Source organism: Apium graveolens, chromosome 10, assembly GCF_009905375.1.
Source record: "Apium graveolens cultivar Ventura chromosome 10, ASM990537v1, whole genome shotgun sequence".
NCBI lineage: Eukaryota > Viridiplantae > Streptophyta > Magnoliopsida > Apiales > Apiaceae > Apium > Apium graveolens.
The window spans coordinates 161,222,802-161,250,508 of record NC_133656.1 but is presented as its reverse complement, the minus strand read 5'-3'; the positions used below and the strand labels follow the sequence as shown (position 1 = coordinate 161,250,508).

The 27,707-nt window shown below is 32.8% G+C and overlaps 3 protein-coding genes and 2 non-coding genes across 6 annotated transcripts; 2 read left to right on the top strand and 3 right to left on the bottom strand.

Moving 5' to 3' along the window:
• Positions 1 to 2,831: 2,831 nt before the first annotated feature.
• TRNAY-GUA (transfer RNA tyrosine (anticodon GUA)) lies at positions 2,832 to 2,915 on the bottom strand. The gene has a single exon. It is a non-coding gene; the product is annotated as a tRNA-Tyr (tRNA).
• Positions 2,916 to 4,651: 1,736 nt separating this feature from the next.
• LOC141689980 (ubiquitin-conjugating enzyme E2 7) lies at positions 4,652 to 11,516 on the top strand. 2 transcript variants are annotated; one of them, XM_074494536.1, is made up of 6 exons: positions 4,652 to 4,836; positions 4,940 to 5,042; positions 5,858 to 5,955; positions 6,059 to 6,159; positions 9,539 to 9,616; positions 11,112 to 11,516. In XM_074494536.1, exons 1-6 carry the CDS (start codon positions 4,794 to 4,796, stop codon positions 11,187 to 11,189), a joined length of 501 nt encoding a protein of 166 aa, XP_074350637.1. In that variant the 5' UTR covers positions 4,652 to 4,793; the 3' UTR covers positions 11,190 to 11,516. The 2 variants fall into 2 exon arrangements, with proteins under 2 accessions (XP_074350637.1, XP_074350638.1); XM_074494537.1 differs by lacking the exon at positions 4,652 to 4,836 and adding an exon at positions 5,593 to 5,667.
• A 1,794-nt stretch (positions 11,517 to 13,310) lies between these two features.
• LOC141688841 (CASP-like protein 4C2) lies at positions 13,311 to 15,298 on the top strand. Its single transcript, XM_074492959.1, has 3 exons — positions 13,311 to 14,082; positions 14,313 to 14,448; positions 14,889 to 15,298. The coding sequence occupies exons 1-3, from the start codon at positions 13,838 to 13,840 to the stop codon at positions 15,111 to 15,113; spliced, it is 606 nt and encodes a 201-aa protein (XP_074349060.1). The 5' UTR covers positions 13,311 to 13,837; the 3' UTR covers positions 15,114 to 15,298.
• A 1,495-nt stretch (positions 15,299 to 16,793) lies between these two features.
• On the bottom strand, positions 16,794 to 17,197 carry LOC141689185 (dolichyl-diphosphooligosaccharide--protein glycosyltransferase subunit 4A). The gene has a single exon (XM_074493374.1). The coding sequence runs from the start codon at positions 17,195 to 17,197 to the stop codon at positions 17,084 to 17,086; it is 114 nt and encodes a 37-aa protein (XP_074349475.1). The 3' UTR covers positions 16,794 to 17,083.
• Positions 17,198 to 18,510: 1,313 nt separating this feature from the next.
• On the bottom strand, positions 18,511 to 18,582 carry TRNAH-GUG (transfer RNA histidin (anticodon GUG)). Its single transcript has one exon. It is a non-coding gene; the product is annotated as a tRNA-His (tRNA).
• Positions 18,583 to 27,707: the final 9,125 nt, after the last annotated feature.

Sequence of the window (27,707 nt, the reverse complement as noted above, 5' to 3'; positions counted from 1 at the left end):
TACAAAAACACAGTTAACGGAAGTCCAAAAGTCAATCTACTCGGGCCTCGAACTTCAATACTATACAACTCGAATCTTAAACGAAACCTGAAATTGTAAGTAATGAGTTATACATCACATCAAGAAACCAATTGATCCAACTAGTAGGCCAAGTAACATGAACACATATAACAAAATACGATAATTTATACGATACGATATACGACATACGAAATATATAATTTCGATACACTTTCATATTCTTTTACACACAATACACATACCACATATGCAACAATAATTTAAAATTTATAATTCATGACATGACCACTACAACCCGGTGATAACGGTCCTAAATTTTCTGAAAATTGTCACTACAATCCGGTGATTACGTTCCTAAATTTTTGTTCGATATTTTCACAAACCATGACATAAATAAGAGATCCAAAATTATTATCTCTACACCACACATATACAATAATACATATACTATTACACATAATGCTTTCAAATATATCATTACTTATCCCAAGTTTTGATAATCAAATTTACACGCATAACACACAATTTTGAAAACAATGGTAATATCTTGAAAACTTACCTCAAAACCTGATCATATCTGAAATTGTCCTTTTTGACCGACTAAACGATGTTTTCTTGAAAAACACGAAACATGAAAGTTGTAGAAAACGAAAAAACCTTTTCGAAAATTCCAAAATCAATGAATTCTGACTTACAATAAATTTACCATACCTTTATTATTTAAAAAACACAGGCATACATATTATGTTTATGATAACACATATGATTAAGTGGTTTAGTGGTATAATGTTGAATATAATAATGGTAATACCCAAGTTTCACACAAAAAAATGTGAATGATTAGCAAATACAATGACAATTTAGATATTTCAAGCTGCATAAATTGTATCATGAATAAATTATTTCGCGATTTTTATTCACATATTCTGTTATTATATATAGAAGAGATATACCAGTGCACGTTTATGTACAATGTTGAAAAAGTCAGCTAACTCAATCACGTATTCATTGAGGTTTTCAATAAGCAGTGATAAATTGATTCATATTAATGAGTATTTAACTGAGTACTCACGTGAATTAAAATCGAATACTTGGATGAAATAATTAAACTCTTTATGCTCGTGAATGGAGGCAGCGAAATCATTTTTTAGGGGCACATTTTTTATATACATATAAGGGAGTTGAAAAAAACTTTAAAAATATTTGGGTGCGAAAAAAAAATTTGAGGTCACATATTAATTTTAAAAGAGCACCAATTTTTTAAAGCAGGTAATACAAATAATTAAAACAATTAGAAATTTGTTTTTTATATTAATGAACAAACACGTAAATAGAAATAAATATAAACATGTATATATTTAACATTAATTAAGCAACCTTAAAAAGTAATATCCGTTTTTGTATGTAATTTGATAAACTATTATACTCAGTCTCTTTGTGTCTCGGGTTGGTTCTTTTGGCGACTCAAAATTTATATTAGCAAAACCAAATACCCAATCTAAAGTTTTATATTTTAATTATTATTTGAAAATAAAAAATATCAATCCAGAGCTCAAAGAAGAAAAATTAGTCAACAAAGGGCTGGTTTTATAGAAAACTACAAAAAGGTAGGACTTCTTATGTTTATAAAATTAATAAATTCCCCCAATGAAGAAGAAACTAATGGTAGTGGGGGTCATAATGACGAGACTTATGAATGATTTACTAGCAAAACAGCTACGAAAAATAATTTTTCAGAAGTAATACACAAAAATATCATATTATACTCTTTATTAAGCGTATGTAATTCATGAAAATTTTGTTTTGCTATATTATTTTATGTTTTTTCATGTATTGTTGTTTGGTTACAATTTGTTTAGCTTGTACCTTCAAATATCTCAGGGCCGGCCCTAGACCAACTACCCAGATTCTGAAAATTCGAGTAAAAAGCAAAATATTCTACTCCCTCTGTCCCTCCAATTTGTTTACACTTTCCTTTTTGGGATGTCTCTTCCAATTGTTTACATTTCAAAATTTTCCAAAAATAGTAATTTTTTATAATTCTTAAAATAACTACATCCACTACTTCCCTCCACTATAACCACTTTGTACATATAATATTAATCGGTTCCACTACTTTACTCACTTTTTAAAATTTTCTCAACTACTTTATCATTTTTCTTAAACTCCTTGCATCTCAAAGGAAACCCCTATATTGACTCTCTAAAATATGATAAAATAATTGTTGCCAAAAATATAGAGAATCAGAAAGTTGTTTACTTCAATGGGGCTACCTACACTACTAAACTATAATTTTAAAAATAAAATATATTGAACATTTTAAGTAATATAGGTAAGGACTATAATTTTAGAAATAAAATATATTGAACATTTTAAGTAATATAGGTAAGGAGTGAAATGATTGAAGTGTATATATATTGTATTTTAGGAAACCGATGATGATGTGGCATTAAAAGGGATTGTTTTTCTCTCCCCCCATATAAGGAATTTTATTTTCTCTAGCCTAAAAACTGCAGGGGATAGGGAGTCACGTTGAAGTATGATTTGTGAAGCTAAATCCCTATAATTTGTATACTTAGGACAAATATATGTGAGAGTTGTTGTGGTTGGTGTTGCTCTAAAACCCTGATCCCACATCCATCATCGAGTAGATTTAGAACTTTTGTATAACTTACAGTATAAAATATCCGGGGAAATAAGAAGGGGGGATCTAGCAGAAATTTTAATTCTTTTTTATTCTTATTCCTCCGTATGGGGTATTTCTGAAGGACAGGAGGGTTATACCACCTCGGGATATATTGGAGAATTGTTGGGCCGAGCTGGATTTGAACCAGCGTAGACATATTGCCAACGAATTTACAGTCCGTCCCCATTAACCGCTCGGGCATCGACCCAAGAAGAGCCCATTGGGGGAGGTTATTGGTAATACATGGTATAAAAACTTCCCGTTGTAGTGTAGTACCCTACCCCCAGGGGAAGTCGAATCCCCGTGAGCTGGATTGGGTTCATTTATGTAGTAATCAGATGAATAATAATTTTATTATAACTATAAATATAAATCATAATGTTTTGGGCGCCTATGTTGAGTTTAAGGACTAATAAAGTTGGTTACATTTGGGTCAGTATTATTTTGGCTTATATCGAACTCAAATTAAGACTTGACTTAATTTTCAAAAAGGTTAAGAATTTTTTACCTGAGTTGTCATATATGATATTAAAACCAATTCTCAAAAGTTTGACTCGTCAAGTTATCGGAGGAGGGGGACATGAAGATTGGTGGTGTAATTCCATAATGTTAAAAGGTGCAGAAATTAGGACAAGAAGTCAGTCGATTTACGAACTATCCGTTCAGCCTAACGAGTACGGAGAAATTGACCAAAATATCACCATTTTAGTAAAAAATGCCCAAATTTTTTTTTTTTGAAAATTATGGCCCAAAATATCGCTTTACGATGGGCTATCGTGTAGTGTTTTGGAAATGGGGCAAAATGTGACACTGTGTAGCATTTTGTGCCTTTATTATTTTTTTTAAAATTATACACACCATACGCTACATGAAGCAGTGTTACATGTGTTCATTTGTTTTTTATTTTTTTTATTTTTTAAACTTTTATTGTGTGTTATCTTAGGGCCGCAAACATCAGGTAATGTTACATTTTCAACAATCAATTTTAAATTAATATTTTTAAATTTAACGATGTGCTATAATTTAATAATTTTTAATTTTTTAAGATTTAATAATCCTCTTTTGAATTATAGAAATATTAAAAAAATTGAATAAAAGACATGTCTAATTTAATAATTTTTAATATTTTAGAATTCACCAATTCCTTTTGGTTGGTGAAAATATTAAAAAATATAATTAATAAATTTTACATTGATTTAGGGTTTAGGGTATACTAAACCCTTGAAGGCAAAACGTTATATGATGCAGTGTTTTGTTGTCAAAACAATACACCTTCTCGCGTTTTGCTTAAAAAAAGAGGAATTAACGTAACGGTATATAATATTATCTTTTTGCTTGTTAAAGAAAAACAAACAGCGAAGTAATGTTATCTCAAAACGCTGAACAAAGTGCCGTGATTAAGTGATATTTTGAACCATTTTCACTCCAAAATGACATTTAAGCCACCTCTCACGATTACGAGTTTAACTGGGAGAGTTTGTAACGTATAGTCTCTTATTTAGTTCATTTAAAACATCTGTTTAGTTCATATATAACAGAGTATTGCTATTAAGTACACCAACGAACATGTGGACTATCCAAGTTAGTTACATTTAGATTATTATTATATTAACTTATTTTATACTTAAAATCGGAATTTGACTCGATTTTACACAAAATTTTAGTTTTGATATTATAACTTCATATGTTTTTATGTAGAATCTTAGTTAACAATTGTTATGTACCATTATATTAATATAAATATATAAATCTAAAATTTCCAACAAAAAATTAGTCCAACCTAAATTTATTTATTCTTGAATATTTAATTTTTCATAGATTTTTTTCTAGATTAATCCTAGCCATCATTAATCACACTCAAATAAAAATTGCACTTCAAAGAAAATGAAAAAAAAAATGCACAAATACACACAAACATTTACAAGTATATAATTATCGTCAAGAGATGCACTAGATTTTGTAGGGAAAATTGAGTTGTGTCGGTCTAAGAGAACAATATAAAAGAAACGCAACATTTTCCTTCCATCCCCATCTCTTTCGCAACCTATACATACAAACTATCATTATATATCTGCCCCCATCTTCCATGGCATCACAAGCTAGCCTTCTTTTGCAGAAACAGCTTAAGGGTAAGTCTTGGTTTTTACCAAAACCCCTTTAGTTTTTGTGTCCGATCTGATTAATTTGAGGGTTGTTTTGGTGATTTAATGTTGATTTGTTGTGTTTTTGCAGATCTTTGTAAGAACCCAGTTGATGGATTTTCAGCAGGGTTGGTTGATGAAAGCAATCTTTTTGAATGGAGTGTTACAATTATTGGCCCACCAGATACTTTGTAGTGAGTGTTTTTTGGGCTTAATTGTTTGATTGGATTGTTTTTTGAGGTTTTTGGTTTGTGGGTTGTTGGACTGAGGTTTTAGTGTTGAGTATTTTTGTGGGTTTGACTTGTTTTGATTGTTTTGTTATTGTGATTTTGGTTATTGTTGTCGAAACTCGAAAGTAAGGATTATTTAGTGTTGGATTGGTGGTGGATTATAATTATATGTTTGGTATTGTGGTTTTAGTTTTTAACTGGGATGGAAAAGAGTTGAGTGTTTAAATTGCAGGGGGGGGGTACTACACTTATTGTGACTAGTTTCCGTTAGTTTGATTTAGATAGTTGTTTGATTTGGTTTATTCTGGTACTATCCGTTATGTGACCTCCCCGAAAAATGTTGTCCTTTGGCCTAAGAGTTGTCGAACTTGAGACTCTTACGAACAGTTATTTTCTGTAATTTCAATTTTTCTGTATTTGACATATATCAATGTAGCTGTCACCTTTATCAACATTTGTTAATTACTGACACACCATTCCCAGAGGTTGAATTTCGACCACTTCTTGTTACCAGGAAGAGGGAAGAGTCGTAGAGATACTATATCTTATTGATGCAAGATATTAACATCCAGGAGAGTTACACTAATTGGTACAGTCATATATAACAGTATCAAGTGTAATTTGTTTCAAGCTTTGAAATGAAGTTTTCCTCTTCTGAAGATGTTACTTGCCAACATTTTCGAAACAAATTAGCTTGTTTTGTTTAAATCCCTTGTTTAGATTAGTTACTAGAACTTTTTTGCGTACATTTAACTTATTGAATGTATGTATCCGTGCAGTGATGGAGGCTTCTTCAACGCAATTATGACTTTTCCTCAGAATTATCCGAACAGTCCTCCAACTGTGAGGTTTACATCGGAAATATGGCACCCGAATGGTTTGTATCTGCTATGCGGAGTTCTTTCGGCATCACGTTATTTGTATGTGAAGTTTATATCTTGTTTGTAAAATGTTTTTCTAATTCTGTTTGATTTTTGCAGTTTATTCTGACGGGAAGGTTTGCATCTCAATACTTCACCCTCCTGGTGATGATCCTAATGGATATGAGCTCGCTAGTGAGCGTTGGACCCCAGTCCATACGGTATACCCTAGTGACTTAAATATTCTTAGACATTGTACCAACTCTAGTTGTTGCATTGGTGTTGGATTCTACTATTACCTTTAGTCGCTTATTTCTGTCCTTTTAGCTCAATCTTGGTTTTAGATGGCATTTTTGCATATCAATATATTATGTTAATGTGATGCATAAGAAGACTAGTGCGAGATTATGTTATTATACAATTGCATGAGTTTCGTGTGGGGAAAATGTAGGGAAGTGCTTTATATTTTTGTTATGTATTCTAATATGCACTTATCTAGTGGATTGGAGAGAGCATTTGATAGCGGGATCAATAACAATCAAAGGTTTAAGTGTCGTAACAATTCCAAATGTTAGTGAATAAAAAATGTCAAAATTTACATTTTATCTGTCATTCCAGGCTTAAACGCTGGTGGGAAGTGAAAGTTGTATTTTTTTGTAGTAGGTATGTCTCATGTTCAGTGTCATGTTCTTGGTTATCCAATAAACAAGGAATGTGAGTAGGTTCCTATCCCAGAACTCTTAGTTATATATGTCTTTGCTACTTATAGTATTGTGCTATATAGTATTTGGTATTTGGAGTAGAGATGAATTAACAATTTTTTACCTTGGCCGTGTTTTAGGGATTCCGATAGTGGTAAAAGCGTAACATTTCTGAATAAAATGTTATACATATTGTGTAAAATGAATAAAAAAAATTATTCTCAGAACGTGGTATTTATGTTGGTGTATTTTTTGTTCTTCGACTCGCTCTCAAGTATTAATTTGTATATTTTAATGATGGAGATTAAAATTTGTAACATATTGTACTTTTAACTTCCTGGAACAGTGAGTCATCAGGACTCAGGAGTGGATTACTATAGGGAGTCCTGAGGATCGGAGGCCTAGTGTGGAAATTTTTTGGGGCCCCTTGAGAAAACATGTTTAAAAAAAATCATGGGATCATTTGAAATGAATCGTTGCATTTTATTTGATAAAATATAAATAAGAATTTGACATAGGGCATGATGCTCAGGTGGTAAAATCACCTCTGGTTAAAAGAGAGTTATTCATATGAATGGACGATATAGTTACTAAAATTGTGGGGGAATTCTAGATTTACAAAATTGCCTTTAACTTTTGTATTCAAAATTGTTTTAACCTTAGGTAACTTCCTGATTATTACTTCAGGAACAGCTTTCTCTTTAACAAAGTTCTATTAAAAATAACTTATTTCTTTTTTTTTGACAATAAAAATAACTTATTTCTTAGTTAATAATTTGAAGGAGTCTATTGAAGAGAGCATTTTATTGCTTAATTATTGGGTGAAGGATGGATGTAAAAGCTAAATAGTGAGTTGGTAAGTTTTTGATTTTTTTTAATATAAAATTTTACTTGTAGAGACGATCTAAATTGGGGTATTGATGACAAGTGAGACTTAATGAGTGGTTATAAGATTTGACAACTGATTCAGTTGAATTAATAACAACAATGAACAAGCAAGGTAACAAAGAACTTGTTGGGTTTTTAGAAATTGATCTGTCACACTATCTCTAATACACCTATATATAGTGGGTGTAAAAAAATTCTGGGCTCTGATGTGCGTGGTGCATGAGCAGGGCCTGCACTGGCTTTGGACACCTATGTGGATACATATATTTACTTAGACACACCTATGTGCACTGCCAACAAAGTGTTGGTGCAGTGGTTAAGCTCGTGTCTCCCTTGCGGGAGGTCATGAGTTCGACTGCTTGCGTGTGCTTGTGTGATTAATTATAAAAAAAGGAATAAAAACATATAACATTAGGAACACAGTAGTATACAAAGTGATGATTCATTAGCCATCGGTTCAAAAACCACCATCTAGACATTTATAGTAATCTCCTTGGTTTTACAAAAAAAAAATTGTATGGACATTTGATTTGCTTTAGGGTTGTAATTTTTCCGTCGCCTTTATCCTAATTTGGAAGGGTCTTAATGTTTTTTTTATACTCAGGGGATGGTATAATAGTTGTATTCGAAGTCTAAACAAATGACCAAAAAAATTCATATTTATGGAGAGTCTTTGTTGAGAGGCTTATATAGAGGCATATGTGAGCATGAAGTGCATATTGAAACATTTGATTTTTATCTATCTTAAATATTACATCTATCGGAGCTTGTCTGGAAAATGTATGTAGTGCTTTTTGAATCTTAACGGAAGTATATATTTGGTCGTATGTCATAATGATAGTATGTGTTTGGTCTGTGATTGTTTGTTAAGTAATAGAGGATGAAAACTGAGAAAAACTTCCCAAAATATGTATAGATAACCAAGAGTATCCCTTGATTTTTGATATGGTTATTACTTATTAGAGGGCATGGGTTTTGAGGACGTCCACATTAAAGTTATGCGCTGCTCCCTAGCAATTTTTAATTCCAACTTCTGGGACTTTATATATGAAGCACTTTCTGAATTGTTCCAAGCACACTGCAAGAAGTCAAAACGTCATATATGGACTCGAATAAATCCTAAAGTTAGAGCTATTGATAGTTGCCTTACCTTGTTAGAGAAGGTGAATTCATGTCGAACAACAAGTTTTGACCCCTGTTTTATTGGCAGTGACACCAAAGGTGTTGTTGGAAGATGATGGCAAACAGTTATGGACAAGAAATCCAGGGAAGACAGATTGGCTATTGTGTGCCCGTGAGTTTATCTTGATAGATTGGAAGTTGTGCTAATGATAATGAGAAAGGAATTGCTTCTGCATAAAATGAATAATGACGGTGCTTGGTGATGACAGGGTTTGGTGGATGAGAGAATATGGAGAAGTGGTTATCGTAGTTTATTTGGTGGGCTGATGGCTAGATATTGTCTTTTTAGAGCAAACTTAAAAATTACCACATCTGTTTCAAATGATCACTGTGTCTTTTTAAGCCATGTGTGTATACAGGAGGTTAATAGGTTGTGGGTGTCTGAAAGCTCAGTGTCCTATATGCAAGTTGAAGATGATAGATCTCTCAAGTCTAGCTTTACTGTGTGAGTTTGGATGCTAGATAGGATTATAGGGGATAATTTTTAGTACAATGTAATCACGCGAGGGTTGATATTTTCTTGATTAAGTTTTAGACCTTTCTTCTTGAGATTCTTATATGCGATTTAACTTGAGTGCTCAGCCTTGTTTCTTTTCAATTCTAATTTAAAGTTGAATGTTAGTGATCAGAGCTTAATGTGTGTTTCTAACTTTTTGACCTAACTTCAGTGCCCTCCTTGGTCTGTACTACCAAAATAATAGTTTGTTTCAATTATACGATATTGTATATATTGAATAGGTTTTAAAGCTGTTACCGGTTAAGTTTATGTTCTGTTTTTAGTGATATGTTATCATATTACCCTTTAATTTCATCATGATATGTTTTACAGGTAGAGAGCATAGTCTTGAGTATTATTTCAATGCTTTCAAGTCCAAACGATGAATCTCCAGCAAATGTAGAAGCTGCGGTAATGTCTTGTTGCGTTTGCTTTAGTTTCTAACCAATATGTTGATCTTCTTATCTTCCTTCTCTTTTTGATTTTGCAAGTAGCCTTGAAAATCAATATTTACCCCTTTTGGCTTTCAATTATCAAATATACAAGTTATATATTAATTTTAATGTTTACCTCAATGTTTTAAATTCTAATATTTTTATTTTAGTGTTTACCTCGATGCTTTAAATTCTATCTTATATATGGTCTTTAGGGGGTGATCTGATGGAATAAATGTTGTAGCTAACTTATCCTTGTAAGCACTTTGTTGTACGAGTATATAAAAAGACATCTACAAGTGCGATAGATTATAAACCAGATGTATCATTACTAGGGAAAGCATAAGAGAAAGAAGAATAGCAAGATTCACACTTCTGAATTTTAAGCTCACTACCACACTCTAGCTGACTCATGACAATGGGAGCCCCGGACTTGTAATCATTGAGGATATGCCTAGGGTAGAAAAGAATATTGGATAATTAGTAGTGAGTAATGACCTTAAATGGTTTATGAATCTTGAAATTCCTTTCACAATCTTCGTATTTTTTTCAGTTGACTCCCATTAAAAATGATCATTTAACAGAAGTAACTTGCATTCACTTCTCGAAATTATAATCTCTTGGGGAATCACATTGTGATACTCATGACGAAAACAACAGAACAAGTCTGGGAATTTTGTAGGTTAAAGTCCATATTATGTACCACCTCTTCCACTACTTTAAAAGTATTTAAAACAAATATATAGGTTCACATAAACGGGATGGAGGGAGTATCTTTGTAAGCCTCTCATATTTGATTGTAGAGTTGTTGACCATTATACTCCTATCGAACTATTACTTGTTAAATGACATAATCGTGCAAGTAGAGCAATCTTAGAAGCTATGCAGGTTTCTATGAAGAGCCTATAGACATGTATTTCTTGTAGTAGCAGATGTAAGGCCACTGAAACGTGATACCTTGTGCTTCTAACTCACTGTAGGAGTTTACGTTGACATTTTAAGCAGAAACTGGCATAGTTTTAGTTTTATTAATATCTTGTTAAAGTATGCTATGTATATCCAATCTTAGCTAACCAGGTTGCATGAAACTGTATATATGTTTGCAACCTAATTGTCCTTATAAACGGACATTTACATAAATTTAAAATATTTATTAGTTAGCATACAAATGCTCACAGATATTTAATTTAGCACTCGTGTCCTTATGCTCATCCCTTTCAAGAACTAATGTTTATCTAGTATTCTAGTCAACACAGTCAATTTTTTGCATCAGATAATCGTAGTCGATCAAATTGGGATAAGGATTTTTATACAGAGATTTTTTTACCAAGTACATTATTTTTTTAATTTTTTTTTTATGTTGATACTTTCTGTTTGTAGGTTCAGACATCTTGCAAGAGTTTAATATGCTGTAGGTGAATTTTGTATAACTTATAGTTAAGTTTTAGTCCCTTATGATTTTCTTATTACAGAAAGAATGGAGAGAAAGAAGAGACGATTTCAAGAAGAAAGTTGGCAGATGCGTGAGACGGTCTCAGGAGATGATGTGAACCTGATTGCCAGAACTATGTGATGTTTGGTCCGACACGTCAGCCTGCCAAGAACAATCAAAATAGAAGGGTGGAGCTGGCTGTCCGTCGTACTAATCATTGCACATTTAGAATCTTTTAAAGTTCTTTCCTCCGTGTCAGCTTGGCGTATGTTCCTTTTGTTTTTTATTTTGCTTTGTTTGCAGTCGTATTTTGTTATGTCAAAAAAAAACTATGAAGATATATTTTCACCGCAGAAAGGAATGGCTATCTGAATTGGTGATGTTGGTTTCTTCATAAACAGCTTTTCTTAGTGACCTATTTGAACTATTTATCTTTGAATTTGCAGACTACTTCTTCAGGTTTGCATATGGCATGACAGATAAATGACCCTATAGAGGGGAGGACACATGATTCTATATAATTAACTTTAGTATTTGTGGCAAATTTAGTGAAATGAAGTACAATCGTGTTATATAGGATAAGTGTATGAAGATAATTGTTTGGTTCGAAGCCAAAATAATGATTGGTATGAACTATTAACATACTTTAGGGTAATAACAGCGAGGACAAATGTTGTCAAGACTCTACCAAGAAAAAAGAATAGACTGCAGTTACATTTGTACCCAGGTACTGCATTATGATAAATGGGTTTGAACAAATTTGATGTGAATTTGAAACTAATCTTGTGGTATGGCAACGATCTGGAAAGAACCTTTGAAACTTCAATTAGAGATTTATGCCCTTTAGAGCGTAAAATATTTTGTTCCAAAAATATATCGTTGTTAGCTTGTGGAACTTAAGGTAGGGTCCGTTTGCTTCATGGTTAATGAGTTCGATTAATGCAATCCCATACGTCAGTGTTTGGATTAGTAATATTGATATGTAGGATCTGAACCTCATTCCTACGAGATGGGTAAATCATACCCTCATTTTCCCTTGAAATTTCATATTATTCTCGTTTACCCTATTTTCTATACCCTTTATTCACGTTTCCAATTCCGATTCCACACCACACTTCAGAGGCGCTGTTGATTAAACAATTATTTCATAAACAATATTATTTAGTGGATATATTAAGTTTCAAATCCTGACAAGCACAAACATTAACTAAAGAAATTTATATGATTTTGATTGTTAGAAAACCTAAAACTTGTTTGTGGAATGTTTCTTTAACATGTTGACAAAACATCGTTAACTTTGGGGATTTGATTCATAGTCGATGAGTCCGGTTAACGAAAATTGTACCTCAAATTATGTATCAGTATTTGGATTAATAATTTGGTGAATGGAATGAGAACTTCATTTTCATTAAATGGGCAAATTATTCCCTACTTCCCCCTTAAATATCATTTCATTCCCATTCCCATTCCCATTCCTATTCCTATTACATTGACCCCATTCTCATAGTCCTCGTATCCAATTTCAACTAACGATGCAAACACCCCTTTGGAGTTTTAGGTTTAATTTTGATTTGCACAGAGTTTGTCTTCAAATTAATATAGGTACACCCCGATTTCTCTTGCCATTTTCTCTTGCACACCGACTAGATATATATTTAGGAATATGTTGTGTGAATCCAGAGCATAGAGTTTGTCTTGAAATTAATTTATAAGTACACCGCGATTTTGGAAAGCTTTTGAGTATGTAATAAACAATTGTATGCAAGAAAATATTATGTAGAGCTTTTTGGTTAGTGTTAGTTGTTGGAACAATAAGTGTACAATCAAATAATGTGAGTTCATAATGAAATAAGCACTGTTATTTTTGACTTGTAACGCATACTTCCATAAATAGTTTTCATCAGGGAGATGATGCAACTTTGGAATATGTTCAACACAGTCGTTCGTACCCAGTTTTAGATCATCTGTATGATTGAGTTTGTTTAGGTGGGAGTTATTCTAGCTTACAATTAAGAAGATGGTTATAAGTCTGTGCATGTTCATGTTCGACTTAACTTCACATTAAAAGGAGCCCTAAAAATAACCGTAATCAATATATTCACAGTTTCAAAACACTGGTTAAACTAGTGAGGAAACTACTGAAACCGTGAGAAAGCTAGGTTTTCTTCATAAAAGAGAGAAAGAAAGCTATGTTAAAAAAAAGGCATTAGTAGTTACAGTTCTTTTGAAGTACACTACTCTCCCTTCTTTTTATTCCTCCTTTTTCTTACTTTCCCAAACTTTTCATTCAGCTTTTCTCACCTTCCTTCTCCTTTCACTTCCTCCTATCCACACTATAGCTCAAAACACACATACATACTCTCTCTCTCTCTCTCTCCAAACTAACTCAAAAAACACAAATCTCTCTCTATCTCTCTCACACACAGACATACATGACACACCCCTCCAACAAAGTAGCTCAAAAAAAGCCACAAACACAGCATATCTTTATATTGTACACACACCATATCCTCCTCAGCCTTCTCGTGCAACTCATGGCATCTCTCGTGACTCCAGCTTTCTTTCCCTCTCCTTATAACCAATTCATACAAATATTACAATTATAATTTCCGACAACATAATAAATCATATCCTAACATTTCTCTCTACTTTAAATTCTCTCTACCCCTCCAACCCATACCTCACTCGTATCCACGTAACAATAACATACCTAGTATATCTCGCTTACCATATAACAAACATATTTAACAGTTCCTAAGACGGAGGATGCGCAACGGAGGGGCTGACGCCACAGCGATGAGGCAACAACGAGGACAATATGATAACCACTACCAACATACACCACCTCATTTCCACTCCACCGTCTCATTACAAAAACTGCGCCGTTTCAATACTCTTATCTTCGTGTTTCGACTAGCTACTTTTAGCTTCTCATTTGCTTCCGCTGTATTTATGCTTACTAATTCTAGAGGTGATTCTTCTCCTCACTGGCACGATTTCGATGCTTTCAGGTACTTTTCGCACTTCAGATTTTAATTCCCCAAATTTAGTTTCTTAAATGAGAACCGTGAGAACCAAATATTCAGCAATTGTCCACAACTTCATAGAATAAGTTGAGATTATATGTTTTTGGATAGAGCGATATTATTTATTTTAGCATAGTTCTAGTTTGAGTCAGACTTGTCCGTATAAATAAATAGAAAAGAAATTCATGATTAATTTGAGAATTACAATGTCACAGATTTGTAGTAGCTGCAAATGCAATAGTAGCAGTGTATTCACTGTTTGAAATGGGAGCTTCCGTTTGGGAAATTTCTCGTGGTGCCACGGTGTTCCCTGAAGTTCTTCAAGTTTGGTTCGATTTCGCTCATGATCAGGTTCAAATTTTTTCCCCAATTACATATAAGAATTTCCTATATCGATTTCTACTATACTAATAAGAACATTTTAAGCAACTGAATTTGTATCTATGTTCCGATAATTTTAGAACTATTGCGAAATTAGTATGAGATTCGATGTCACTAGCAAACAACTTTCGTCATGTATACAATTGTATTTTTCTCAAGAGTCTATTAGAGAACTTACATTTGTATTTACAAGTATTTCAAATTTGGCTTTTGTGATCGAAAATATTATGAATTATATTTATAGACTATATCCACAAGGCACATCTCGAAATCCAAAATTTGTGTTCAAAACTTTTGGGCGCTCACTATTGTCTAAATTTAAGGGGGTAAATAGAATGTATGTTTTTGACTAATGTATTTTGGGGGACACAAAACGAGTGAAAGTAAAACGATGTCGTTTGGTAGCGCAGGTATTCGCATACTTGTTACTGTCAGCAAATGCAGCAGGGACCTCATTAGCCCGAACGCTGAACGGAATGGTGGATACATGTACTGCGAGTAACGCGTTTTGTGTACAGGCAGATATATCGATATCGTTGGGATTTGCGGGGTTTTTGTTTTTGGGAATGTTGTGTTTGCTTTCGGGATTTAGAGTTGTTAGTTTTATAATCAACGGTTCTCGTTTTCATCTTTAAGAGAAGCTAGTAGTCTTTGTTAATTGATCAAGTATCAGCATAATTCTGTTTGCTTAAAGATATGATTAGTGTTTGTACTATGGCCTGTTGTATATGAGAGATGGGTGTTCATTATTCTGTGCCCAATAGTGTAAAAGATACCTTGTTACAATCCTTGTGCAACTCAAAAAATTTGTTTATAATTAGATCGTTTTGTTAGATTTTTTAATGACGTTTCGTTAAATTATTTAATGATTTCCTTTTTTTATATATAAATTTTTACGGACACATCCTTGCATCCGTGACAACATTCGAACCCTGATCTTATAAGAAAATGGAAAAAGTGTAATAGCTAAGCAATAATATTGCCAGTTTTTAAGATTTTCACGACTAATTATTAAGGATAAACAAAGAAATAGAAATTAGAAGGTGTATGTATGATTAATTTGATCCACAATGTTATGTTCGTTTCAAAATTTGTCATCAGTTTTGGATTGGACTCGCGCTCTGTTCTGGGCCATAGGACAGGAGCCCCAGATTTTCAGAAAGCAACATTTTCAAATGGATATCATAATTACGGGGGCCATGGCCCATGGGGCCACCTGATTAACTTGTACGAAGAAGTTTTCTTCAATAATATGATGAAGTTCTGTTGAATTACCAAAAATAAAATAAAAATAGAATCCGTACATAAATAAGCGGCAGGAGTTGGAATAGTAAATCTCATAGTGGACTTTTTTTTTTATTTTTTCATTTTAGAACTATCTGTCCTGAATTTTCTACAATGTATTACGTTTGTTATGCATTGGAAGGATGGTATGTGTTGAAATTGCTGAATTGAAGAATTGAAGCAGCAATGTTGCGTTGCGTTTCAAAATGTTTGTTGCGGTGTTACTAAAACTGGAGGCCGATAAAATTCATGGGTTCGATCCACACTCCCCTGTATATCCACTATATTTAACCAGGGAAAATTGGAAAGATCTGGGTAGAAATGCAATCCAAGTCCCAAGATAGGGACCATAATATAACAAATATGAGATACATGATGTGGAAATTTGTTTAACTCAGTTTCTATGGCACAACTATTTTATCCACGGGGTCTTAATTTGAACAAATGGGGTCTTAATTTGAACAAGGGTGTTTGTTTTTACAAACCTGTTAATATGTTCTATGATGAAATGAAAAGAAAGCAGTTAAACTCTGGTGTGGCATAAGAAATGTCTACGTCTACCCGAAAAGAGTTCCTTTAGTGCTGGTTTTGGCTCAACTTCGAGACCCCATATAAACCAACCACGGCGACATAAAATGGGTAAACTGGTTTACTTCACACTGAACCAAGTGGAACAAAGCCAAGATAAACGTAAGGATTGTCAACATTATCAATCAAGACAAATCGGAGTGACATGCGGTGCCCACAGGAAAAATCATGCTACAAAGCAAATTTCAGTAGTGATAGCATTAAGATAAACATCAAGTGACTATTGTATAAATATCTCACATAGATGACCTTCATATTCCTTATATGAACCGTTAATAGATGAATTGTATCACTTCCATGTTGAATATGATATATAGTTCATTTTAGCCCAACAATGGTACAGGAGAGACATAGTCCTAAGTAACATCATCTAATCTTAGCAAGTGATTAGGTTTATAACACATATGAATTATGATAGCCCTCTCCTTTCCCACATGCCAAATAAACTTTCAAACAACATGATGCATATATTCCTCGCTGCCAATTTTGGGTTCGGATTAAAAGGTATTGTATGCCAGAAGATGAAATATACATCTTTCTAAAAGTAAACTCCTTAAACTTAACAAAAGACTGTAATGTAAATATTAAAACGAAAAGTACCAAACATTAGAGCTTAAGGACTGTCTCATATTCTACCACCATGTCCAAGAAATAAACTATATGATAAACACGTTTTACTTGTGAGGAGGAATTCTTAAGACATCTCTCTGCATCCACATAGAGTATCAATTCCCTAGTTGCCTTCATACTTGGGATCAGCCATCACAAAATGGTATGCAATTACCAAAACAAATATAAAAATGCCAAGAAAATTGGCGAAAAATCCCAAGTCCTGATCATCAAACATCTGCAGGGAAAAAATTATTATTCAAATGTTCAGCAACTCGTCAGAGAAAAATATATAATCAGATGACTTATATATAAAGAGTCATCATTCTTAAAATTCGCTGATATATTAATTGCGTCCACTAACATCATTTAAATCCAGCCACATAGAATTTCTCACACATAAATACACATTAACCAGATTAATATCTTAGTATAAAAGTTTTGACTCCCAAACAATAAAATTTAAGTTGAAGGTCTCTAATGTTGAGCTTCAGTACAAATCGTTCCTTTCTGTGAAAGAAATCTCAAGCTGCATGTAGAACCTCTACCAAGTACCACCACCTTTGAGTAAAATTATGATTTTAGACTTTTCACGTATCTACATATTGAAATATGGAAGCCATGCATGAATATGGGATATGGCTATGCCAAAAGAAGAAGGAAAAGAGAGACATATTACAGCATTAAGGAAAACTGTCCTCAAATCAAGATACTTAAGATACATTGTATCCCTGAAATGAAATTTTATTCACAAATATTGAGATTTGTCTATTTGAGGATAATCTAGTGAAATCAGCTAACCACCAAGACGAGTCAGCTACTATGACTATAAAATTCATTTACACATTGTAAGCTCGAGGCTGGCAGCCACTTGCTCAAGAATTGCGTTGAGCAAATCAACAATGCACAAAACCTTAATATTGGTCTAGTTTAGCTATGCCCACCTAAAGCATAAAACTACTACAAATTAAGCAAACATTACACCCTAGCCAAAATCCACAACTACACAAAATTAATAAGCAACTGATCCGAGGTCCTCCTGCTAAGATCCTAAAGCAATTACAGGATACGAATAACCGACCTACCGTGAACATTTCACTCAACACCTAAAACCCCAACTTTGCGATAACCAAACCCGAATTGAAAGCTTTTTTCAAATTGAAGCATAAAAAGATCCACATAACATATATAAAAAAAAACCCCAAAATAAAGAATTGTCAACAAGCTCTAATTCAAAAGACAGATGAAAGGGTTTCAGATCTGAGTCAAAATAATAAGAAATCAAAGTGGAATAGAAATGGGTTTTAGATACATAAATTGATGGATCATATACATACATATATTATCGGTAATTTCACATGACAAATAGGATATTAAAGAAGATCAAAGATTTACCTTTTAAAGCTTCTCCTACAGAGAGTGCAAATTGCAAAATGAACAGCCCCCAGTTGAAAAAGAAAAGCAGAATTATATTTAAGGAAAATAAATGAACTAGTTAAAAATGTAAATAAGCGAGAAAAACAGGGTTTTTAAAAAAAAAAAACCAATTATTGTGGCTGCTGGGATTCGAGCCCAGGTCTCCACGGCCACAACGTGGAATTCTAACCACTAAACTACAGCCACTTTGTGTTCTTTAAGTTTTATTTATTTTAATTTATATAAATCCTACAATGAATTATTTTAAAGAGAGAATACCAGAACACTGAGAGGAGGCTCTGCTTGCATTAAACATGTAGGGATTGTGTAACTGAATTATACTAATGAAGTAAATGTACTTAAGCCTCCCTACTTTGAAACTTTAGAACCTGATGTTTTGTTTGTCCGGGAATAAACCTTAAAAAAAAGATTAAAGACAATTTTTAATTAGTTGTAAAAATTATGAATAAAAAAAAATGTTGTCCGGAATCTTGCATGAATGAGATTTATGTTCATAAAGGGTATAAGGCCTAGTCAACAAGGATTATCCTTGATTTAGAGGGTTTCTGATAAGTTTTCGAGTAGGCTCCCTGAAAACATTATCAGCTGATAATTATCCAGTGTTCATAATTTTCGGATGAGCGTTCGTGAAACCTCCAAGAGAAGGCTGTCAGATCCACATTTCATGGTTACCGGCCAGGCTTTCGGGTAGCAGTCTTACAATTTCGTTATTTGGGATAGACACTACCTTCTATACTTTAGAAACACGTCTTATCACTTCCCATCAGTCTTTACATGGATAAGCATCAAAGGTATTGATATTCATTCAAGATGTACACATCACTCAGTCCTACATTCACTAGGAAACTCGAGATTAGCACTATTTCTTCGAGATAAACATTACGAACTGATGAATACGACTTGTGACCTAATATAAGAACTACATCGTACTTGATCCCCTATAAATAGGGGTATCCAGGCAGTTTACAGGATCTCTCTTGGCCATATTACGCACACGAGCACGTATGCTCTTGTGTGGTAGATTATAACGGGTTTCTTAATTGATCTTACATCGAGTTGTAAGGTCCTTGAACTCTAATCTTGTAAATCCAGTCCCAATCATCACCAAAACACCACCTAGTGTTCTTCGAAAACCCAACTACGTGTCTCCTTGGACGGTTGATTTACATCACGATCAACGACGTTATTCCAACAACGACCGCAACAACCTCTTACTTTGTTGTATACAAAATCATTCTACAACAAATTGGCGCTAAAAGGAGGGGATTAAGAAAATTATTATCTTTTTTGGAGGAAAAATGGCAGATAACGGCTCTGGCGACAATAAATGTCAGTCCCTTGCCGATGATGGATGAGACAAAAATGATGGACACGTTGTTACTTCTATTGACATACCTATCCCTTCAAATGTTAGGAAAAATATTGTATTTTTTTGAGAAAGATTCTGACTGGCGAAATGAGCCAAATGCAAAGTCCGACCAATTAGTACGATGAAGAGCAGAAAATTTGAGTTTTGGTCACGACCCCCGCAAGAAGAATGTTCTAAAAAAATGCTCCAAAATAATGTGCACGAAGGCTAATATTTTCCACACATGAGACTTTGGACAACCATACGTTTGGTGCACCGGAAAACCAAGGAATGATACTTAGTGTCATGGCTTACGAGTGAGAGTTGATGAAAAACGACAAAAACTTCCCCAGAAAGGATACCCGAATGGAACCCCCAGTAAAAGTCTCGGGGAATCATCGTGAAGTGGGCTTGTTGAAGGCCTATAAATACCACAATCTCCAAAAGTCTTTCGAATATGGCCAGGTCGGTGAAGGGAACCATATCTTACTTGGGAGCCCTATTATAGGAAACATTGAGCGAGACTCTAAGTCCAATTGTCGCTTTTAGCCCGAGTACATTTGGAAAATAAATTTAGAATTAATAGAAGAGTATGTACCCTTAGATGGGAAACCGAACCTGTTTATTGTTGAAAAGATACACAAAGCTCGGTGTGAAACAGGATCGGTGATGACATGGCGAACCATTGTTCCTTCCCTTCCAGCTGACATCCCTTCTACATACGTATCCCCGGATAACAGGCTTCCACTTGAAAACCTCAAATATGGCGATGGCTCCGCCTTGGAAGAATATCCTAACCACTTCAACACTGAAATGAAGCACATAGAGTCATGGAAGCGAATGGCAGATGCGTTTGTGGCGTATTTTGCCCCTCTACAATAAGCATGAAGTCAGGGAAATCTTTGACAATTATTGACCAAGAAGATGGTGAGATAGAGGTATATTTCCACCGATTTGATAAAGAAAAGGCTAAAATTATGAATATACTAGATAAAATGTTGAAGGTTCCCTTATTTCGGGGATCCAACCGGTCAACCCCTTCTTGAAAAGGCTCCGAAACCATGAGCCAACAACATTGTCCGAAATATATTCCACGGGTACTGGGTAGCAGAGGAACCCATTATGGGGCTTACTAGTGCCTCAGAATCCATAGTGACGAAGGTCCATGGTTCGCAGAAAATAAATCTGCCTTGCAACCTAAAGAACCAAGGCTACAATAAAATTGCTCCTGGATTGAGAAATTCAGGAATAATGTACAACTACGATAACGAGGCATTACCCAACTCTGCGGACACTATGAAAAGTGGGAGGCAAAATCCAAGTCTACTTCTTGATCCAAAATAGAGTTAGTAATAGGTTTATCGAGAGGGGAAGATATCGCTATCGCGTACTGAAGTGGCGAAACAGAAATAATCTCATCATCTATAGCTTCGCCCATTTGATTCTCAAGTATTTCAGCCTTTGAAGAGTCCTCGTCCAAATCCATGTCAACCTCGTCTTCAGGCACAAGCTCGTTTGTGTAGTCCACTAGACCCGGGAACATTTTATGTCTTTTCCATGACCTAACCTAATATTTTGATGGGCCAGCTCCGTAATCACCTTATCAATTGAGTAGGTCATTGGTTTTCTCAATGTCTTTGTCTATGTCGTTGGCTAGATAAATGCTTCTTAGGTCATCAACAATGTCTACGGGGTGATGACTCGTATCATATATTGCTATAAAATTTTTAGAATGAGAAGATACCCTATGTTGTTGACGTCCTATTATGGGCTCTAAGCCATGCAGGGTCCATTAATTTCTTTAATTTGTTCTTTGTAGGGGAAGGACGAGAAGAAGATTGATGTGATGAACCCGAAGGCGATGTTGTGAGGCCTTCTTGCCTTTACAAACATTCCTTGTTTGACATCTGAAACAAAAAGGGTGAGTACGTTAAGAAATAAAAATTGGTTGGGATTTTTTAAGATTAAGTTTGGATAGATAGAATGTTGGTCAAAGTTCTCACCCTGAAAGAGAAGATGACAATCCTAAAGAGTTCTCGCTTATTTCTAAAGGCTTCACCTAAATATAACAAGGTGTAGATTAAAAGGGTATATTTAAGAATGAAAGGAAAGATCAAGTAAAAAATAATAAAAAAAAAGAAATGCGTACCTTATAAAAAATTACTAGAAGATTATCTGGAAAAAATGAGCGTTGCTTGATTCGAGTCCATGCCTTTGCTATGAGAAATCACTTTAGCAGCAGTTCAAGTTAAGATCTGATCGAATGGAATGAAATGAGAAGGGGTTTATATAGAGGAAAAAAGAGAAAAATAAAAGGGGCAATTAAGATACGTGGAAGTTATGATCTGAAAGAATGAAATGAAATGATAAGGGGTTTATATAGAGGAAAGGAGAGAAAAAGAAGAGAGGGCAATTAAGACACGTGGCAGCATTCGATTCAACCTTGAAACATGCATCGAGGCACGAAAATGGTTCGCAAGCATGGAAAACTCATCGGGAAGACGCGAACAGCTATAACGATTAGAAGAAGTGGATAATAGTTTTCGCCTTTTGATGGAACATTGAGAAATTTCAATTTAGTTTATTTTACAAATTTTGCTGTAAGAAACTGGGGGTAGTTGTTATACCCAAAATTAGCATCACCTAATTTAAGTCATCGCCTCTGAGTTTATTGATGACATAACACTATTTATAAGAAAAGCTTATAGTTGGATTGAAAACGAGCCAAATGGGCTTCGCCAGACTAAGGTCTCGCCTAGACTAGAAGACTGTATATAGATAAAAAAATTATTTAAACGATAAAATTGCATTCACTTATAAATATAATATATTTATTGCATATGTTTTTATTACATATGATAAATGACTAATCGGTTTTTATTATATATACTTGTACAACCACTATTAAAAAATTCAAAAATGGTCAAAACTTCTAAAAATGTGAAGTGTTGACCAGGTTTTTGTGAAGTTTAACTTTCCTGAGTTTTTTAGGAATAGTACATTGCTCCATGACATTCAAATTTTTAGTGAAATAATAAATCTCATATTAAAATCTTAATTTTCAGTCATAAAGCACATTTAATTTTAACAAAGTGAATCAAAAGTAAATGTGTTGCATTTGTTTCCTTAAAAAAATTGTGATGTCGGGGTAGAGGCCAACCTAGCATGAAGCAATCAGATGACCAAAAGATTTATTTAAATTATCATAATTACAATCAGAGTGAGGGAATTTTTCCTTTTTGCTTTTCGTAGCTTCCTACATTTTTTTGATCACTCATTCAAGATTTGAAATCAATATTCAAGATTAGGATAGTGAAAGAACTCTCGTGTCTGACCTATTTAAAGTTCAAAATCGAACTTAAATGGTAATCATTCGATAAATAGTTGAAATAACTGTTAGGACTATGTTGTAGACTTGATGATATTCTACAAAAACACCTTAGTATATTTGATTAAGTGTAATTGTAACATTCACCGAATAATGTACTCTGTCATTCGTTGAAAGAGTAGCTTATGTTTAAATAAGTTTTAGTAGCACATTCCTGCATATTGTAATGCCTCAGAGAACTAGATGTTTTAGGATATTCTAAGTCATGTTGACTACTAGATTGATATCCAAGATAGGTTGGCTAAATGTAAATATTAGATGCCTTGTAATCTTGCATAAGTGAAATAGAGTTGACTGCTATGAAGATACTCTCAACGGATGTTCCACAAGGCTTCAACGGATGATTAACTAGAGTTTCAACGGATGATCAACCAGATTCTCAACGGATAATCCAACAAAATTTCAACGGATGAACCAACAAAGTTTCAACGGATGATCAAATTCAAAAAGCAGTTGATAATGACTTGACAGTCACATGGGTTGATTGTATGTAAATGGAATGTGGCAGCCTATTAGCAGGTTTTAGAGAACAAAGAAGCATTTCCATTTCTATGCTAACTCATAGATATTTAAAGGTGCTGGATGGAGAAATGGAGTAGCATGTAATTAGACTAAGACACTTTTATCTTATTAGTTTGTCTTTTTTCATGTAACTTGGTGATATATAAACCAAGAGTAGCAAGTTAAAAATAAGAAAGCAAGAACTGAGAAATAGAAAAGGTTGTATCTGTTAAGAATTTCTCTGTTCTAAGTGTATCATACTTGTAAGCAGTTGTGTGCATTCTTGCATCACAGAGTTCTCATGAATATATATCTCTGGTGGGTAACTTCAATCCACCAGAAAGTTTTTAATCCTTATGTTTAATTATTTTGTGTTTGAATACATCTATATTTTTATTCCGCACTCTTACATATTCAAACACTGATATATTTATATTTGTGAGAAGTTCTTAAAATAGAAAAGGAACCAAGAATTACATTTAAGCCCCTTTCTGTAATTCTAGTTGTTAGATTGTTTGGGAATAACAATAACTTTGTCCAAAAATGACATGTTGTCTTCTCCACTAACACTGAGATTACCATGCAAAAAGTTATTAAGCTTCTTAGTCATCCGAAAATAAATTACATAAAAATATTTTAAAAATAAAAATTGAAAAAAATATCATAAAATACTTACATTATAAAAGACATAACATAAACACTCTAGCATGAATCGGATGTTAGCTGTTTCACCCAATATCAGAAAATGAAGTCTCAAATATAAAATATTTATTAGTTCTTCTTGCCCTTGGGGTAGAGTGAAAGATTCATTTTTAATGTGTATAAATATATACCGTTGCATCTCATATTTTGATGAACATGTACCATTGCCCTTGGTGAGACCGTACTAATGCATGAATGAATATGTATAATATGTATTTATCCCTCCATTCAATTTAAACTAAATCAAACAACTCAATCTTGCAAAATTAAGATTAATTGCGCAACTCTCCTACCCACTAAATTACTAATATTTTGGTAAACATAAAACCAGTAAAATTTTCAAAAGGTTCACTCTTAAAAGGTCCCTCAACAAGGTAGGTGAACCACTACAACCTAGGGGAGTGTTTTTATTTAATTTTGAATGGATTAACAATGATCCATATTTTTTTATATTTTATAAAATAGACTGTTTAAATTTCATTAAGATTTAAATATTGACATTTTTAATTATATATAGATTTTAATAGATTTTAATGAAATGTTTTATTAAGATTTTGGTGGACTAGATAAAGTCACAAATTGTAAAAATTAATCCCATATACGAGTAAAATAACACTAATCAACATATATTATGTAAAGATATAGAGAATATCAAAATTTGTACCACTGAATTATTTTACCCTGAGGGTTATAGATGGCTTGAGAAGGGGGAAAGAGTGAAACAAAGGGATGCGTGTCAGCTGTGTTGGAGCAGGAGACAAGTGTACGTTATACAAGAAGAGAAGGACTTCTCATTAATGAATATGTGTTTTTTAATCTCAAGTTTGTTTTCTGAAAAGTTTTTCTGCAGATATTCACTCTATTTTTCTGTCTCTCAGTTTTCATAATACCGCTACACTTATGTGAGATTTGACTGTGTAACTTTCAGGTAAACAAAAAAAATTTCACTTAAAATACAGGGATAACCAACTGTCTTAGAGAAATCAAGATCTATACTATTGCCAAGGAAATAAAAACCTTCTATTGGGTTGAACTAACTATGAGCGTTGTGAATACTTCGGCTCTACTCATCAGTATTTATCTTTAGTCCCCATTCTCCCTGTTAACAAATCATGGTTCTCACCTTTAACATTTACATATTTAGTAGATTTTGGGGTGAAAAAAGATAAAATTAGAAGCTAATCGGGGAAGAAAGAAAGAGCTTTTTTGGTATGACGTCTCTCCCTACCAAATCAAGTTATTTTTCTCATAATTTGCGTAATGATGAAGTACATACTCTTCTTTATTAGATAAAAAAATGTAAACAAAAAGATTATCACACACATGTTCTCTCTCTAGTTTTGTTGCCGAGTTTCGGTTTTACCATCCTGTAAGGTCTCTCTCTCATACACGTTATTTATAAATGTTAATCATGATGAATTTGAATTGATTCAATGTAAAAATGAAATAGATATCATCTTGTTACTTTTTAGCAAGGTTGGGAATATTGTTATGGATAATATGAGGAATGTGTAAGATCAATGTGTTTCTTGATATCAGATCTTCTATTAATTGATTTCAATATGTTATATTTTTCTTGAAATTAGTTCATAATTATTTGGCAACTACTTTCAATAGGATTAGTGTATGGTCATCTCTTGTTATTATTGTCTGTATTCTTTGTACTCTTACAATTTTATTTTGAAAATGGATAGGTGAAGTTCTCTGGTCTGGATTCTTGATACTTGTTTTTATTTTGTATTCGACTTATATTTTAATAGGTGATATAATATGTTTAAATAAAGGCATGGAGCATGTTATTTAAAATTATCACTGTTAATTTGTTACCGATTTCATAATTATGTTTTTAATATCCATTATTTATGCCATTTTTTAGCTTGTAAGTTATGAATTTGAAGTTTTCATTTGATTTTCATAATTGGTTATGATTCATAATTTAGGTAGCTATTAATGTTAATGTAACTTTATTGATCGGTTACAGTTTTCAACTTTTTTGTTTAATTACCTCAAATTCTGTCAAGTAATTTGGTTCTAATAAAGAGAAAATATTTATTGTAATTGATTGGTTTCATAAATATTTCAAATACGAATTTGAATGCATATTTTTTAATTTAGAGTAGGTTATGATTTTTAATGACTTTTTGTTTTATAATTTTCAGTTTTAAGTGAAAAAAGTGAAATCATTTATTATAGAATTTTAATTGAATTTTGAATCTTTGGTTTGAATGCTTTAATTAAGTAACATTCTTACTATGATATTTCGAGTATTGACTCTTTGGTTGAAATTTTATTAGATAACTTACTCAATTTATTTTAAATATTTATTTTAAATGTGTATGCTTTATTAAATGGTCTGATATTATTTCAAATGAATACTTGAATTTATTTAAATAAGTGTTTGGTATTTTGTACTTGAATTTGTTCACTTTATTATGGTCGTGCGTTTTGTCTATTCGTACATCTAATGGGTCATTGTATCTTTGATAATTGTTGGATATTTTCAAAATGTTATGCATTGGTGCATACTAAAATATTATGTGTTGGTGCACACCAAAATGTAGTATGTTGGTGTATACCAAATTTTATTTTTTAATGATGATTGGTGTATACCAATATATTTTTAAATTTTGATTAATATTGTGTATATTTAAAGGTTAATGTAAAAAGTTATTAAGCAAGTATGAAGTGTAATAAATATTAAGTAGAGCCAAATGTTGGTCAATGTTTTATAGATTTAAGAAGCTATCAAAACTTGTTTTTAAAGAATTAAATTAATTGAAGAATAATAAAATCTAAATAAATAAATTAAATAATATATTATTGTTTCGTTTTAATTATATTCGTGTATTACTAAAGGATTCCCTTTGGTTATACTTTATATAATCGTATATATATATACCTAGTCATTATATATATATATATGTGTGTGTGTGTATGTGTGTGTGTATTTTTATTATTTGTATATTTATTTTTGTTTATTAATTTCCTACGTTCAATATAGTTTCAGTTTTAAATCTTATATATTATATATTTAAATTTAAATGTATTCACTTGCTTAAGAACTTTTGTTATTTTTTTAGGGTGCATGGATCATTTTCAAGATGGGTGTTTTCCTTCTAGACTTTAAATTTTAACTATCTAAATTCCCACGATCATCTCTGTATGTCTGATGGTTAAATGGATGGTAAATTTTTTTGAATGAAGGAACTCATTGTTGCGGCTATTATTTCTGATACAATTCTTCCACGTGTAACGTGAATCTTGATAAAATAAAGTAAAATAAAATCCCATGAATTTTATTTGATTAATTTATTATTATTTTTTTTATTTCACAATATCATATATCAACTAATAACAATATTATTATTCAAA